The 17,256-nt window shown below is 38.8% G+C and overlaps 1 protein-coding gene across 2 annotated transcripts; it reads left to right on the top strand.

The window, feature by feature from the left end:
* Nucleotides 1–616: 616 nt before the first annotated feature.
* On the top strand, nucleotides 617–3,737 carry LOC129759641 (uncharacterized). Of its 2 annotated transcripts, none has more exons than XM_055757148.1 (2): nucleotides 617–1,133; nucleotides 3,447–3,737. In XM_055757148.1, the coding sequence occupies exons 1-2, from the start codon at nucleotides 908–910 to the stop codon at nucleotides 3,641–3,643; spliced, it is 423 nt and encodes a 140-aa protein (XP_055613123.1). In that variant the 5' UTR covers nucleotides 617–907; the 3' UTR covers nucleotides 3,644–3,737. The 2 variants fall into 2 exon arrangements, with proteins under 2 accessions (XP_055613123.1, XP_055613122.1); XM_055757147.1 differs by having other exon boundaries at nucleotides 3,439–3,737.
* Nucleotides 3,738–17,256: the final 13,519 nt, after the last annotated feature.

The following is a 17,256-nucleotide window of genomic DNA, read 5'->3' as shown; positions in this document are numbered from 1 at the left end:
GTACGAACGTTATTTGTTCGGCAAAATAAATCAACAAGAGGGAGAACAGTTAGATTCTTTTGTAACCCGAGTGCGCGAGCAAGCTAAAAAGTGCGCGTTTAGTGTGTTGAACGATTCGTTAGTGAAAGATCGCATTATTTCTGGAACAATACATGAAAAATTAGTTCCCCAGTTGCTCAACGACGAATTGGATCTTGTGAAAACAATAGTGATTTTGCGTAATTATGAACAATCACTGAAGCAGTCACAAGTGATGCTAGAAAAGTCTCAGTTAAAAGTGGACGAACTGAAGCAAAATCCCAGGAATATGAAAACAGTTGGGCGGGAAATAGTGTATCGAAATACAACAGTCTTTCAATGTAAATGGTGCGGAACAACGCATAAACCGCGAGCTTGTCCAGCGTATTTCAAAAACTGTCCTAAATGCTCACAAAGGGGACATTATGCGAAAATGTGCCCTGCTGCAACCAACCGAAATGGACGTCAAGTGAAAAGTGTGGAATGTGAAGAAGAAGATGAAAAAGAAGAAGAGCTCCCAGTGGAAGAACTGTATATTGGAGCAGTGAATGACGATGATGATACAAGAGAAAATGATGTTTGGGTTGAAAAAGTGCTGATAAAAGGAAAAAAAGTGAACTTAAAATTAGATAGTGGAGCAGCTTGCAATGTTTTGCCGTTCGATATATTCTTACAACTGGATGAGCCTCTAGTGGAATCCAAAACGAAACGGCTCATATCATTCAGTAACCACAAGCTTACTGTGAAGGGAGAAGCAACGCTGCCGGTGATAGTTCGGGGTCACGAAAAGAAAGCTGTGTTCAAAGTAGTTGATGGTGATGTGGTACCCATACTCGGAAGAAAAACGTGTGTGCGTTTCAATTTAATTGCAAAAATTGATCACGTTAGTATGGATGATTCGCTGTTTAACGGTCTAGGATGTGTTCGTGATTTCGTGTACGATATCGACTTGGTGGAAAACCCGTCATTCCACAGTAGCCTACCACGAAGGATTCCACATTCACTACGAGAAGCGGTGAAAAAGGAATTGGATTGTATGCAGGAACTGGGTGTCATAGAGCCAATCAGCGAGCCAACTCCCGTATTGAATGCCATGGTAATTGTCAGACAAAAAGGTAAGCTACGAATTTGCATTGACCCTTCCCAAGTTAACAAGAATTTACTCCGGCGCACACATCCGCTCAACACAATCGAAGAAATATCGGCACGAATAAGGCATTCGAAGCGTTTTACTCTTCTCGATATGAAAAAAGGGTTTTGGCAAATACCAGTCTCGCAACGCTCCACGAAATATTTAGCATTTGGTACTCCTTGGGGCAGGTATACTTGCAAACGTCTTCCTTTCGGCTTATCGTCCGCTACCGAGGTGTTTCAAAAGCTTATTCAGAATTTGCTAGAAGGAATAAAAGGAGTAGAGAGTTCCATGGACGACGTTTTGATACATGCGGAGAATGAGGAAGAATTGAACAAAATTACAGCAATCGTTTTAAATAAAATCAAGGCAGCAGGCTTAAAATTGAACAGGGAAAAGTGCGTTTTCAATAAATCAACCGTAAAGTTTCTGGGTCATCTGGTTACAGAAAATGGGCTAAAGGCGGATCCTGAAAAGTTAGAAGCAATAGGAAAATTAAAGACACCTACTAACAAACTGCAACTGCAACGTATTTTGGGCATGATCACTTATTTGGGAAAGTTCATCAAAAATTTATCTGCTGTCACCGAGCCTCTAAGAAAATTATTGATTAAGGATACTGAATGGTTATGGGAATCGGAACAGGAACAAGCTTTTAGTAATATAAAACGACTGATGGTATCCACTCCTGTTTTAGCATTTTATGACGTGAATTCAAAAGTGGTCTTGTCAGTCGATGCTAGCTCCAAAGCATTCGGCGCTGTATTGCTACAAAATGGAAAACCCGTAGCCTACGCTTCAAAATCGTTAACAAAGGCACAAGAAAATTATCCGCAAATAGAGAAGGAAGCAGCTGCAATAAGGTTTGCTTGTAATAGATTTCACGACTACGTTTATGGTCAAGAGCTAGAAATTGAGACTGATCATAAACCATTAGAGGCAATTTTTAAGAAAAGTCTTGACCGTGCACCTCCACGTCTAAAAAGAATTATGCTTGACGTATTACAGTATAATCCAAAAATTAAATACGTGAAAGGAGTTGACATCCCTATACCGGATATCCTCAGCAGAGATGTGGACAATAAAGAACCAATAAAAACTTCCGAAGAACTCGAAGTGCATATTGTCCTGCAAATGTCCAAAACTGCTAGAGAAGAACTAGAACAAGAAACAACCAATGACCCAGAACTGCAAGAATTATCGAATGTCATTATGAAAGGCTGGCCTGAACGGAAACAACTGACAAGAAATTGTCTTCATAAATATTGGCCTTTTAGAGATGAACTGGCAGTCTATGAGGGTTTGATTTTTCGAGCACAGCAGATAGTTGTTCCTCTTAAACTTAGAAAGAAAATGCTTTCATCCATACACCTTGGTCACACTGGAATTCAGGGATGTATACAGCGCGCAAAGCAGATGTTATTTTGGGTTGGTATGAGTTCAGATATAACCAACATGGTATCAAATTGTTCGACTTGTGAAAAATACCAAAGGTCCAATCAGACACATAAACTGGTTACCAATGAGATACCAACTCTGCCCTTTGAAATAGTAGGCTCTGATCTTTTCCAATTTCAAGGTGACGACTATTTGTTGATAGCAGATAGTTACTCAGGATTCTTTGACATAGCGAAATTACCCGAAATTACCTCCTATTCAGTCATCAACCAGCTTAAACGTTGGTTTTCATGCTTCGGAATACCAAGGATAGTATACACTGATAATGGATCTCAGTATTCTTCGTTTGAATTTTCCAAATTTAGCCGAGAATGGTCGTTTGATCATGTAACATCCAGCCCACTTTTCCCTAGAAGTAATGGCCTTGCGGAAAGATTCGTGCAAACTGCTAAAAAAATTCTGAAACGTTGTTCTAATGATGGTACTGATGTTCAATTGGCATTGCTTCATCAAAGAAACACACCTCGAGACGTGTCACTGCTATCAGCGAACCAGAGATTAATGGGAAGATTACTCCGAACTCCTCTCCCGACTACCGATAAAGTCCTACAGCCAAAGATCATAGAAAATGTGTCTGCCAATTTAACGAAATGTAGAGAAAAACAAAAACTATATTTCGATAAAGGTTGTGTTGATGCGCCGGAGTTTGAAGAAGACCAAATGATCACCATGCAAAACCCGAAAACCAGAGCTTGGGAAAAAGGAAAGGTGGTAGAAATATGTGAACAACCAAGGTCATACGTGGTACAATTGTCGAATGGCCCGAAGTACCGCATAAATGCTCGTGACTTAAGACCATCTAAAACACCCGAAGATTCATCTTGTACTAGTATTCCAGATGAATCGAGCGAACTGTTCTACGAACCAACAACGACACTCCTCAACGCAACCCACACCGATATCCCCCGCCGAGAAATCGACACCCGTAATGCTGACGTTCCAATCAACGTCGAAGATGCGAGAACGACCGGACAACGGACCAGAAGCGGACGAGAGGTTCGAGCCAGAAGAGATAGCGACTACGAGTACTATTAGCAACGTATTTGAAGGGGAGATGTGACGAGAGTAACTCGTCTGTACTTCAAATTATCTGTGTCATACTTCTACCTGTACCACTACAATCATAACATATCCATCCTTTGTACTTATCGTTGAATAAACCTCAGTTCTAACTCAACCTTTGACTCGTCATCATTTCCAATGTCACAACACTCTCTGCGAGGTTTAAATTTTATCGGGCAATCCGGAGACGATTATCAAGTTGACCATCTGGGACAAGCGGAAGCTCAGTCAGAAAATGCCTTAGTTAACAAAACGGGGGACTCCGCTGTTCTACTGGATCCAGATTAATTCTATATGGCCTACCGTATGAGCTTACAGCCTTCTCAAGAGAATTGGAAAGGAAAATTCTGTATCTGGCTGTGTAATTATCTCTAAATTCCTTCATAATTTTTTGTCTCCTAAGCCTACCGAAACTGCGCAGTTACGAAGAATAATAAAAACAATTTCGAATCATCAAATTTATTTTAAATCATTCATAAAATGTTTGTACATCAAAATGAAACTAAAAAAATAAATTAAAATTATAAATAAAAACGTTTATTGTTAAAAATATACAAGTTCATTCGGTTTGGAAATCTTAAGAACTATTACCCAAGCTGACAAACAGCTCACTTCCCTTAATTCTCTTTTATAAATATACAAACTAAGATCGGCCACCCTCTAATAGTCTGAAATCACTTTCGTTACCAACCATAGTGCTGCTTTAAGTTTTTTACAATTATTTGGAAATTTTTTTTTCAGAATATTTTCAATGTCGTTGATATTCCATTTTAGACAATTTTTTATCATACTTTCGCACCATTTCCAAACTGCATTAGCATTTTTACATGATTTTGAACGATGCATACCATCATCTATGAAGCCACATTTTTCACAAATAACTGATTTCAAATTTCTAACATTGTACATATCTTATTTTTCTTCTATTTGGTGTGCAGGCTGGCCACACACGGGCCATTGGTTTAGTTGGTGATCTCTGGGGGTTAGCCGGCCTGCACATTTGGCGATCGACAGGATTTCAGCATTTTTTTTCTACACCACATAGGGAGGAAAAGGTGATTGGTATGTATTGGTTTAAAAAAGATGTACAAAGCAAAAAAGAGCAGTGTTGCTAGAAACATATATCTTGTGATTATGCGTTAGATCAGAAGTTTTTTTTAAATGATGATTCAGTGATTAAGATGAAGTTTGAGCGACCGGAAAAGGCGAGTTGAGAGGACAGCCTTCAAAGTGCGTGTTGAGAGGATATTACTTAGCTGGCCAGAAGGACCAGCTTCAACTGCCCTCGAATTCCTGGTCAAGCCACGGGAATTCTAGTGAGGGTGGGCTCACATGCGGCCTCTTTTGCTTGGCTAAGCTAGAGCAGAGGTTTCGGAGAACCTCGGGTCGGCTTCTCGCAATGATGCACCGGTCGGTAGTTCGGAAGGAAACACAAACGCTATCTTAAAGTTTTCATGTCCTGTTTATTTATAAACTTACGTGTTGAGTGTAGGTGTGTAGTGTGTTGCTGCTGCTGCTGGTGGGCCGGCCGGCTGGTACTACGATGCTTGTCCGATGGAGAATCTTTGCTTGGTGGGTCAACAATCTACCACAGTGTTCATTGGCAGGGGAGGTTAGATTGCCCTCGTGGTGGAGCCAATCTTCGTTGTGGTTGCCCTGGATGGTACACGCAGGTGTAAAACACCGCGTGCTCCTCAACAGAGCCTCGAGCCCGGAGGGACACGTTCGAATTTTCACTAACCCGTTTGAAGGGGTCGAACAGTGCCCTCTAGGACCGGATGTTGACGACGACGTTGTTGTATTTGGGTGGCTGTTGTGGCTGGTCGCGTGGGGGACCAGCTCTTGGTTGCTTCTCGGAGTGCCCGCCGGACTTGTAATTCGAGTCCGTGCGCAGGCTCCTCACCGGAGAAACGGAAGCAGATCTTTGCTCACTGGCCCGTTTGACTTGGACAAACTGGAGCTTTGTCGAGTTAACTATCCTGACCGAAACTGCTGGATCAGTCTTCTTGACCGTAAGCGCTGGGTCAAATCTCTTGACTGGAACCGCTGGGTCCTGGTGGATTGAATATGGGGTTAGGATGGGGTTTACAGCTATCACAGTTTAAACTCACTTGATTCGCTCTTTAACCAAAGACTAATTTTGTTCTTTCCGCGTTTTTATCGTATTTCGACAGTAATAACTTGGCCGTGCACGTTTATATTGGCCACTATGGTCACTTGGTAGCGATGTGAACCGTGTGCTGGTCGAAGGCGGAAAGACTTAGCAAGCTTTAGTTAGTGATTAGCCGACCCATCTCAACCCACATTTCCGTTTCATTTTCCACCTGACGTTTTCCCATTGCTCATTTGCTTCTCATCGGGCAAGTGTTTTGTGTTGTGTCATAAGTGTTTGCATGTGCTAGCTTCTGTTTTTGAATTTGGAGTGATCGTTATTTTTTTTATCTCCTAACTTTATTTATTTATTTATTTATTGTTTTTAATCATAGAGTAGGTTTTATTAATAAATTCTCTTACAAATTGTGTTCTTATTTAAATTCAAATATTGGCGGAAAGAATTATCGATATTTAATCGATTATGATTACTACCTCTGAGCACTCAGATTGAGTACTCCAAACTGCTTGCTCTTCATGGGTATGATTGGGCGAAATACCCCAATGGTAACAAGAACCGCATTGAAAAAAAAACAGCGTGTTGAAAGGACAGCTGTGAAAAAGGCTAGTTGAGAGGACAGCCTTGAGATTGCGTGATGAGAGGACCGCATTGATGAAAAAAAAACAGCGTGTTGAGAGAACAGCTGTTGAAAAGGCGAGTTGAGAGGACATCCTTGAAGTTGCGTATTGAGAGGACCACATTGAAAAAAAAAACAGCGTGTTGAGAGGACAGTTGTGAAAAAGGTGAGTTGAGAGGACAGCCTTGAAATTGCGTGTTAAGAGGACCGCATTAATAGAAAACAGCGTGTTGAGAGGACAGTTGTGAAAAAGGCGAGTTGAGAGGCCAGCCTTGAAGTTGCGTGTTGAGAGGACCGCATTGGAAGAAAAACACTGCCGCTAATAGCAAGTCCGTCCCATTTGCGTTTTCATCATTTTTCAGTTTATCGCTGGAAACACTTTATTTTTATATGTTGTTTCAAGAGAAAACTTTGTTGTTAATACTTTGTTCTGAAGAACATTGAAAAAAACCTCAAGTAATTTGTCCCATTGGACGAATGATCGCAAGTCGGTCCCATATGGCATAAATCATCGCAAGTCGGTCCCACAGCCATAAGGGCCCAGCAAATGGTTTTCAACAGAATCAAAACAAAAAAAATCTATATGAAGTGGGAGTCTTTCATAAGCCGTAGCAGAGTCAGATTCTGTTGATTACTTTGATTAAAAACGCATACAAATGCCGAATTATTGAAAGACTTTTTACGAATTTTCAATGCCGTTTTTCTCATTTCAACAAAAACGCAAATGGGACGGACTTGCTATGAGCGGCAGAACAGCGTGTTGAGAGGACTATGGATAGCTATGGAAAAAGGCGAGTTGAGAGGACAGCCTTGAGATTGCGTGATGAGAGGACCGCATTGATAAAAAAACAGCGTGTTGAGAGGACAGCTGTTGAAAAGGCGAATTAAGAGGACAGCCTTGAAGTTGCGTATTGCGAGTGGAGGTGTCATAAATTGTTGATCATAAGTTGGTGCAACATCCACCTAGTGACTACATGGGGAATAGATACGAAGAGCACCAGAATGACCATATCAGCAAAATGATCCAATAAATCGAATTGATCACTCGATTTATTGGTCAGTTATTCGATATCCGGACAAAGCATGTGGCCATTCGGAGGCGACACCAACGTGGAGAATTCGATTACGATGCACGATGTGGCATCGTATTCGATGGACGGGGCCTTCATTGTGGCCCTAATAATTGCAGCGATCATCTTCCATTGGCGGCGCAGCCAACGCCGACTGCGCCAACTAGAGGAGCAGGCCAAGCCCGCGAAGCTTGGCTTTGCTCAAGTATAAGGAGCCCGCGCACATTTAGTGCTGACGCGGACCGCATATTTACTGCTGATCACAGCAGCAGTGAATTGTGAGAAAAGTATGATATGTGTGGAAACATTTTGGAAAATATAAGTCAGTGAGTTGTTAGAATCGAATGTGTTCGGACCTGCCGAAAGGAAATATCACAGCCAAGTGTCTAAGTAGTGTAAAGAAGTTGCTCCCCCACCGGGGGGAGCAACTTACATTTTAAATAATTTGAAGAAGTTGTTTCCCCACCGGGGGGAGCAACTCACATTTTGGCAAATGTGATTATTCGGAAGAATGCTCCCCCACCGGGGGGAGCAACGTACATTCGAGTTTAACTAAGTTTACTCCCCCACCGGGGGGAACAGCTTACAGCGAGGACCGCATTGAAAAAAAAAAACAAGGGGCGACAACGACGTTGTTAACAAACAGAAAGATTCAATTAACTTCAAATCAGCATACAACTCCATTTTACCAAAGATCAAGACACTGACAGATCAATGTAAACATAACATCAAAAACAAACAACAGACAGCGAATAACAGTACGACGATCGCTAGATAAAGTAAGATAATAAGTTCTTGTAAAATGGAAAATTATACTATTAATAAAATTAATTTTAAGGTCCACTGAGGAGGAGCGAAACGCCAAAAGTAGCTCGAAACGTTTGGACCAACTGGCAAGTAATTTCGTTTTTATTTTCGCCGAAAAAAGTCGATGATAACATCAAACAATTCATCGCGGCGATTAACCAGTTAATCAAAAAAAAACAACGTGTTGAGAGGACAGTTGTGAAAAAGGTGAGTTGAGAGGACAGCCTTGAAATTGCGTGTTGAGAGGACAGCTGTGAAAAAGGCGTGTTGAGAGAACAGCCTTTAGATTGCGTGTTGAGAGAACCGCACTGAAAGAAAAACAGCTGTGAAAAAGGGCGAAAAAAGCCTGTGTGTTAAGTGTGTTGAGAGGACAACGGTAATAGAGATAAGATGAATTGAAAAGAAAGCTTAATGTATCTATATCAGAAAGAGGTCGTGGATTAAAGATCTGTATGTGAGAAGACAATCGAACGATTGCACTGAGATATTTGCCGTAAATGTTACCAAATTTCTTGTTTATGAACAGTAATGAATCTATGACGAAAAATCAGCGCCTTAAGAGGATTATTGCATTTTGAAATTAAAAATGTGAAAAGAATACGGCGAATTTTGAGGACAACTAGATAGTAGTATAAATTAGATATAATGAGTATTCCATGTAATACAAAAGGATTACTGTAATCCAGGGTCATATTGATCACTTTTTTCAATATTTTTCTTTTATTTCTTCTGTTAAGAAAAACATGGTTGCAGAAATTTATAAGACTTTTTTAAATTTGATTTTAAAATCGATTTCGTCTCTGTTCAGAATTTGATGCTTTGGGGTGACATTGATCAGTCTCTATTTTGACGATTTTAACGAGTTTTCTTGATCATAAAGGATACAAAACACCTTCATAATATTCACAAATGCTAGTTTATCAATTTTACTGGACTTGGTAGGCTGTGACTGAACGTGACGTTTGTATTTGTTTCGAGCAGAAAATTTTTTATTAGTTTTTAAGTGTTCAACCAAAGAAAATTGAAGTTTTCTGTCGAAAGTGTGGTGCGGATCTGAAAAATGAAATTTTAAAAAGTTACACCACCCAGATCACCAAGGAATGCTATTGCCGTGATCCTGAGCCTGATGAGGATGAAATCAAATTTGTTTATTCTTCATCATTCTTCATATGTAAGAAGCCGGCTGATGAAGGCCCACTAAACATGTATCGCAGCACCTGTTTCATAGAACGATATCCATCGTGGACCCAGCTGTCTAGAAATTGGTGAGTTCGTTCCTTTTTCAAATGATTAAACAATTATATATTTTAATTCATCATCAATCCTATCTGCCAAATAGGATTCCCTAAAACATGACCTTTCCCCTTTCTATCTGAAAACAGCATCCTGGGTCGTATGAGTTCTCTGCACCTAAAAATTTTCTTTAGCTATTTCAGATTATCCTCACAATAATTACATTGGCTTGTCGCTGTGTGCATTGTAGTACCACACTGATCTTCAATAGCAACACTTGAAATGAGTATTTAATACAGGTACTCATTTTGGCATCCAGTGTTGTTCTTGATTATTAGTTGTATCGCATGTATCAGCCAATGCAAGATGTGTGTAGTAACCCAATGCTATGCTATGCTTTATCAATTTTACCATGCTTTCCAACGTTTTCTTTTAAAAACATTTATAATTTAAAAAAGGACAATGATGCTGCATACATTTAGGGGCAAAAATTATTTCAATTGGTAAATAGTTTAAGCATCAAAATACAAATGCAATTTTACCTTCACACATTCCTTTAGGCCCTCCCATGATTTCCATTTTCATTTATTCTTTAAAGGTTCCTATCTTTAAAGGGGTTCCTACCCATTTGCCCAAAAGAGTAGGCCCTCTTGGAAAATGTCCTTATTTTAAAAATATCAAAAATTGATCATTAAATGACTATAAAAATAGCACTATAACTATACCTATACAAAGAAAAAAAGTTGTACTTTCACATTAAACAACCCGTTAGCTTCTTAATGCTTTTTGGTTTATCAGGAGTGACACGACAGCCTACCAGGTAGGCCGCGACGAGTGGCCCGGCGCGGTGGGTGATCTCTGGGGGTTAGCCAGCCTGCACATTTGGTATCAAGTCATTTACAAAAGAATAAACTAATGAGCGACAACCGTAACGCTACACAGTGCAGCGTCCCATAGACAAAAATAAAAATATAGATTATTTTATTTAACCAAATCAAGAAGACGGTGCTTTTTATATATGTTTGAAGTGTGCTGCATGTGTATAAGTAATCTCGTGGAAGCACTTATATGCCTGTATCAGGCTTATATTGTCAGATAGTTTCAACGCAACACGTGCACAGTATTTTTTCAGAAAAAAATACTCAATTTTACTAATTTTTCTCTAATCTGCTTGTGACTTTTAATGTGTTAACCGCAATGGAAACTTAAGAAGCAAGTAAGTAGAAGACATTTGAGGGGTTATCTCTGGGATTTTTTTTTTTATGAAGGTGTTATCGATAAGCATACTTTATATTTAAAAAAAAATGGACATTCAAACTTCAATTGGACATTACAAAAATATATATCCAAAATACCTCTCTGATTTTTTCTCCAGTTATCGACAAAGGGGGGGACAAAGGGGGCAATTGCCCCGGGCCCCCTGGCTCAGGGGGGCCCCCCGAGGGAAAAAAAGTTTTAACATTACTTTATATGACTACTTCAGTTTCTTCAAATATATGAAAAGAAATCAAAACTAGAAAATCGGAATGAAAACTTGAAATATAACAACTAAAGGGGCCCCGTGAAATAATATCTTGAATAGTTTTTTCTCTTACATAAGTTAAGGGGGCCCCCTAGAGTAAGCACTGAAGGAGTTCTCCCGCATTTTGCGCGCTGAGATAATCAAAATCTTGGTATTGAATTTAAAAAAATTCAACCCAAAATCTGAACAAAAATTGAATTCGAAAAAAAATCGACATGAATTAAAAAAAATTCAAGGCAAAATATCTCAAATTTGCATATTTTTTTTTCATCGAAACATGCCTGTCAGGATATTCTGTTCAGAACAGATAAAATAAAGGAAAACATCTCCACATTTTCATTACATACAAACGTCTTGCACACTAATACAGTTTATTATTAACTTTCCAAGTAATGGTTACTGCACTAAAAAAAGCAGCTAATTTTGCCAAAACTGGCTCAAAGTGCTAAGAGAGAACAGAGAAGCTCTATGATAAACATTCCAGAATTTTAACCGGGCAGTATCCAGATTGATACCGGGTAATATTATTACTTTTCACTTTTCAATCATTGCTATTGAAATTTCCGTTGGTTTATAAATTTTAAACCCTTTTCCCTACCTATTTTTGAAAATAAAATCTTTAAAAATAAATGTTGTTGTTTAAATTGGACCAATCATCAGTACAGAGTTTCTTTATTGAATTTGAATCCCAATTTCCGTCTTACACTTGAAATTCGTATTGATACATTTTCAACTGATTTACCAATAGTAAATATCCTGAATTGAGCCTATCATCTTTCTCAAATTATAATAAAAACGATCTCACAGTTGAGTTGCTAATATCATTGAGTGATTTTCTTAACATGAATATTTCTATGTTTTTAATCTCATCTTTTTTCAGAATCCATTAATTTTAAAGTCTCATGTTGTTTCTCCAGTTACTGAAGTTTAGTTTCAATTCAATGTACCAAACTTTTTCTGTGTTTTCAACATTCAATCTCAATTCTGTTTTTTTCTCAAGCGATCATTTTTGCACTCATACCCCTTTGGCTTTGAGGAATTGAATGAAACTTTTGTCACATTTAGAATAACAAGTTCATAAATTTTTTTTATCTGATGAGGATTATATTCATAACCTCATGAAAAGATTTTTTTTTGAATTTCAAAGAAATTTAATTGAAATTCATATTTGATGCAATTCCTGCTTTGACTCTGATTGTAAGTTTGAATCTCTTTTTTTTTATTTAATTCATATTTTGTTTCTGAATACTTGATTTGAAATTATTATTTAGATTTGAAACACTGAATTGTGGTTCTTAATATAACCTGATTTTTAGTTTTGAATTCTTAAACTCTTATATCTGTATCTCTATGGAATTTGAATTTAATTATTTTGTTTATTTTGTATAGTATGTTTCAAATCTTCATGATACTTCCCAACTGTTATTTGGTAAATATTTCTAGATGAAGCTAAAACCAGACCATCAATGATAAAATGAAAATCATTTAAAATATCTATTTGGTAATTTTTTTAAAATCAGAGAATTTTAGTTGGTGATAAGGGTATTAAAAAAAATGAAAGTTTAATTTTGCACTTTGCAGCTCGAATCAAAGCTTTCATTTTTGAGATATTTCTAAACTCTTCGCAATGTGGCACATGAGTAAGCTGCGGCCGTGAACGACGGGTGTGATTTTTTTTCGCTGACAATTTTAACTCCTGGAGAAAAATTCATTTTTTCTTGTCATTTGTGCTGAAAATTTGTTCAAATGTTAGAGATTCTCAATCTGTTTTCAAGAACGCCCGGAACGATTACCACGACGTTAACAGCAGACAGTAGTATCCTTTGCAACCAATGCAATCAGTATCAGCAATGCTCCGGGAAGTAACATCAACGCTTCGCAACAGGCCAGTTTATTATTAGCTGACCAAAAGAGCTAGCTACAAGCTACAACAGCCCTCGAATTCCTGATCAAGCCACGGGGATTCTGGTGAGGATGTGCCTCATGCGGTCTTTTTTGGTCGGCTAGCAGAGCACAATTACGAAGAACCTCGGGTCGACTGTCACGAGGGGGTGACACTAATCAAGAAGTCCAAAATACTGTGTAGTGTGTACCCGAAGAGGTGGTCCGCAAACAAAAAAATGCTACTGCGGGATGTCTTGGGGCTCGAAGATCGTACGTGGTGAACCGGGTGGCAATGGTGGTGCCGAACCTTCAATTTCGGAACTCGTTGAACTTTTACGGGTCCTAAATGTTGCTGAGCAATTGCTGTTGCTCGCAAGGTGTGTGTTGTTGGTCACTAGCCGTTTCTCAAACCCTTTCACACGTTGGTCAACCCCCGGTAAGTGCAAGAAGAGCGATTGTTGGCAACTGGCGGATTTGGCTGCAGGCTTGCCCATTCCTGACTTTTAAATATTCCCGGAAATTATCCCTTTCAACATGTATCCTTTTCAAATGAAAAAGAGGTAAGATGTAAAAAGTATTTTTTTTTTTCATATGTTCAAAATAGCTTAACTCTATTATGGGGTTCAGCGGGGGGTTGGACAGGACATCAAACGATCGGAAGACTGATATACAATGGATTGTGGGTTCAAGCCAGCCGGAGTATCTCGACAAATTTAGAATCATGAGAAGGTTACTTATTTAAGAACCTTTTCAGAATTCTTTATTTGTTTCGAACAGTTGGAAGGGAGTGAGATGAGTCAAACCTGTCCCAAGCCAGTGGTAACGGACCCCTTGGTTGTGCTGCAATTATTGTTGATGAGTTAAGCATGTACAATATTTGAATATGCGATCAAGACTTCCCGTACCGCCTCGGGTCGAAAGACCTATCAGCCACTGGTGGGTTTTCATACATACATACATACATACATTTCTAAACTCTTCGCAATGTTTGCACATGATTAACTAACAATTTTTGTTTGAAGAACTATCTTCTACGCAGACAACATGGCTATTTGAAGACAGTATACTAATCTCATCTCCAGAACTTTAACACGTTTAAAATGTTTAGTATTCTCTAGAAAAGCATTTGAAAAAAAAATTGAATCATAGGGGCCCCCGAGAAAAATTGCCCCGGGCCCCCCGATGGCTTAATCCGGCCCTGATAGTATCCCTTGAAAGCTCGAAGTGGTTTCAGCTGCCCCAAATTGCCCGTTTTACAGATATTTACGTTTTTCTAGATGATGTTTTGACTGTTGGAAATGCCCTTTGTTTTGAGCAATGGCATTCAGCAGGTCCATCGAAGCGAAAAGAACATTTGTACACCTTTCTGTCCAGTCTCTATGACATGGATGAAATCCCGGAGGAGTTAAGGCAGCAACACAATACCGCGTCGAACGTCGCTTCACGTCAGCTGTCAACGCCGTCGTCGAGTACTAAAACGACGACGCGGTGCAACCTAAAAATTTTGCATTACAATACAGCTTCAAGACTCATAGCAACCAAAAGTTTGTTTTGATTCGCTTCGGGATGAAGTTGGTTTTCGTGTCTGATTTTTTTTCGACGAGCTCGTGGCGGGCGTAGTCTAGCCGCTGAAATCCGCACAGTTGATGAGAACCTTGGCTGACAGTAAGTGAAGACGCTGGCTCCGGATCGCCAGCAGATGAGATCTCTTACCAGCGATTGCCGTGTATTGCTAATCGTGGGTTTCAACATCTCCTCCTAATTCACTGATGGATAATGTTGAAGAGCAACGTCGATGGCAAGCTTACGCAACACCAGCAATTTCTTCCAGTCATCGAAAATCAGCAGTTACACGTTCAATCAGTTTAGCTGAACATCGCAAGAGGAACTTTTTGATCGAGTAACACCTTCCAATCTTGATCCCCGGCAGAAGTCGTTGTCTAGCTTGAACTCAAGCTACTATACACAGCGTTGCTCGAGACGGCATCAACTTCGAACTAAAGTGGCACCACTGATGCACTTGCTAATCGCAAGTATTGAGAGTACGCGTCGTGTGCTAACCCTTTTTTCCAATCCTGACGCATCAGGGTTCATAACCTGTAATCTATATATATAAAAAGCAATTATCTGTATGTTTGTTTGTTTGTTTGTTTGTTTGTCCTCTATAGACTCAGCCGTCTTAAGAGCTAGAGATCTGAAATTTGGCATGGATGCTCATTAGGACCAGGAATGATGAAAAATGTTTTTAGATTTTTGGACGACCCCTTCTGAAGGGGGTCGTCCATACAAGACAAATATTGTTTTCACGTTATTGACGTTATTTTCCGTCGGATTGTGATGAAAATTTGCACATGAGTGTTTTGAGAGACGAGCAATCGATTACAGTTGCCAAATTTAGGGATAGCGATCGGCAAAAGGGATCGTCCATATCCACTGATTTATGTTTTTGCGATACATTCATCGGATTGTGATGAAAATTTGCAGATGAGTGTTTTGAGAGACGAGCAATCGATTACAGTTATCAAATTTAGGGATAGCGGTCGGCCAAAGGGGTCGTCCATATCCACTGATTATTGTTTTTGCGATATTAGCGTTATTATAGATCGTATTGTGATGAAAATTAGCACATGAGTGTTTTGAGGGACCAGCAATCGATTCAAGTTTTTAATTGCGGATCAGAAGTTGGCTGAAGGAGTCGTCCATACCCAACTTTATTGCTTTTGCGATTTTGACGTTATTCTACATTGGATTGAGATGAAAATTTCCGCATAGGAGTTTTGAGGGACGTTCTTTTGCTTTCAGGTTTCAAATCTTGACTCAGGGGTCGGCAAAAGGGGTTATTATCTGTTCACTGATTTTAAGATATTCTCTTGATTGAGCATAGAATTGTAATGAAAATTGACACATGGGAGGTTAACAGAAAAGATAATTGATTTCAGGTGTCAAGTTTTGAATCGTGGTCAAAAAAAGAACGTCCATGTTAGTTGCTCACTGTTTTCGTGATATTGTCGTGATCATGCATCGGATTGAGATGAAAATGTTCAGATGAGGATTATAAACTATGAGCAATTGACTCCAGGTAGCATGTTCCGAGTCAAGGGTCGGCGAAAGGGGCGTCTATATTCACTGTTCACTATTTTCAAGTTCTTGACGTTATTTTACATATAAATTGAAAAGAAAATATGGCAAAAGGGAGTTTTGAGGAACGTAAAATTGGTTTCAACTATCGAATTTCGGGTCATGGGACAGAAAAAGAGGGTTTCATTGAAAGTTCAGTGTTTTGTGCAATAATTTTGTTGGAGGCAGTTAATTGATACCAATTTAAGTGTGAAGGTCAAGCAAAAGAGTCGTGCACATAAACAAATAGTACATGTTTCTGCCATAATGTCTAGATTTTGCAATCGATCGAGAAGAAAACACTCTCACATAAATTTTAATAAAAAGCCAATCAACCGTTTAATTTGAATTTCAAGTAATAGTAACAGTAGCGACTTTAAACACTGTTGAATTTTTTCTCCAAAATTGTCGAAAGAATGTTTCGAATTCATTTTTTAAACTCATTTTGACGTACCAATGATTTAAAGCGAAACGAAGTTCGTACGGGATCAGCTAGTAATGAGATATTCAACGCAGTAAGGTTCTTAAATACCTACACTCTACACTAGCGATTTTTAATTCCACCAGCGATAGTCGATACGCGAATAGCCCATCGTGGTTTTCAACATTTTTTTCTCTTGTATTCCATCCATATTACAAAACAATAAAGAGGGAGACAAAAAAAATAATATTGCTTCCTTGAGCTCAAAACTGGATCCTGTTTTGTACACAAATGAATATGAAGAGGATCCCCTGATGGCAGTGTTTTTTTAAATAATTTTGTTCTGTGTTGCCAGGAAATTTCTTTTTTAATTTGTAAGTTTTTGCCATAAATCAGGTTAAACTTAATTTCGCCAAAAGTTTTTAAACTTTCTTCACATTTGATAAATTTCAATATATTTAGGAAACAAATGTAATTTTGTAAGTGAACATCGAACACAGTTGTACCGGATAAGTTTTTCGATTACTGTCCGCCAACTGCATCTTAAAATACTTAAAACGACTTTAATCGAAACAAAAAAAACCTTAACAAACCTGTTAAAAACAGATAAAAAGAATTTCAACCTACCCTGACATTAAGCAGCCATACATATATTCCCGTAAGAATAAAAAATGACTACCAAAAGCGAGAAGATAAATACGACTTAATCATTCTTTCATCGATTTAGGATAGGAAACATTGGGCATAAATTCGCAATCCTTCCCCGGAGAAGCAACAGAACCATCTGGTTTGGGTAAGTTCAC

The sequence above is a fragment of the Uranotaenia lowii genome, unplaced genomic scaffold, assembly GCF_029784155.1.
Source record: "Uranotaenia lowii strain MFRU-FL unplaced genomic scaffold, ASM2978415v1 HiC_scaffold_226, whole genome shotgun sequence".
NCBI lineage: Eukaryota > Metazoa > Arthropoda > Insecta > Diptera > Culicidae > Uranotaenia > Uranotaenia lowii.
Note: the sequence above shows the minus strand (reverse complement) of the source record. Positions and strands in the feature narration are given on the sequence as shown.

Excerpts from the sequence above, each read along its gene's own strand:
- LOC129759641 (XM_055757147.1), top strand. The coding sequence starts at position 908 with ATGGATGATTCGCTGTTTAACGGTCTAGGATGTGTTCGTGATTTCGTG. Across the intron at positions 1,134-3,438 it reads GGTAATTGTCAGACAAAAAG|TATTCCAGATGAATCGAGCG; the intron begins GTAAGCTACGAA and ends ATCTTGTACTAG.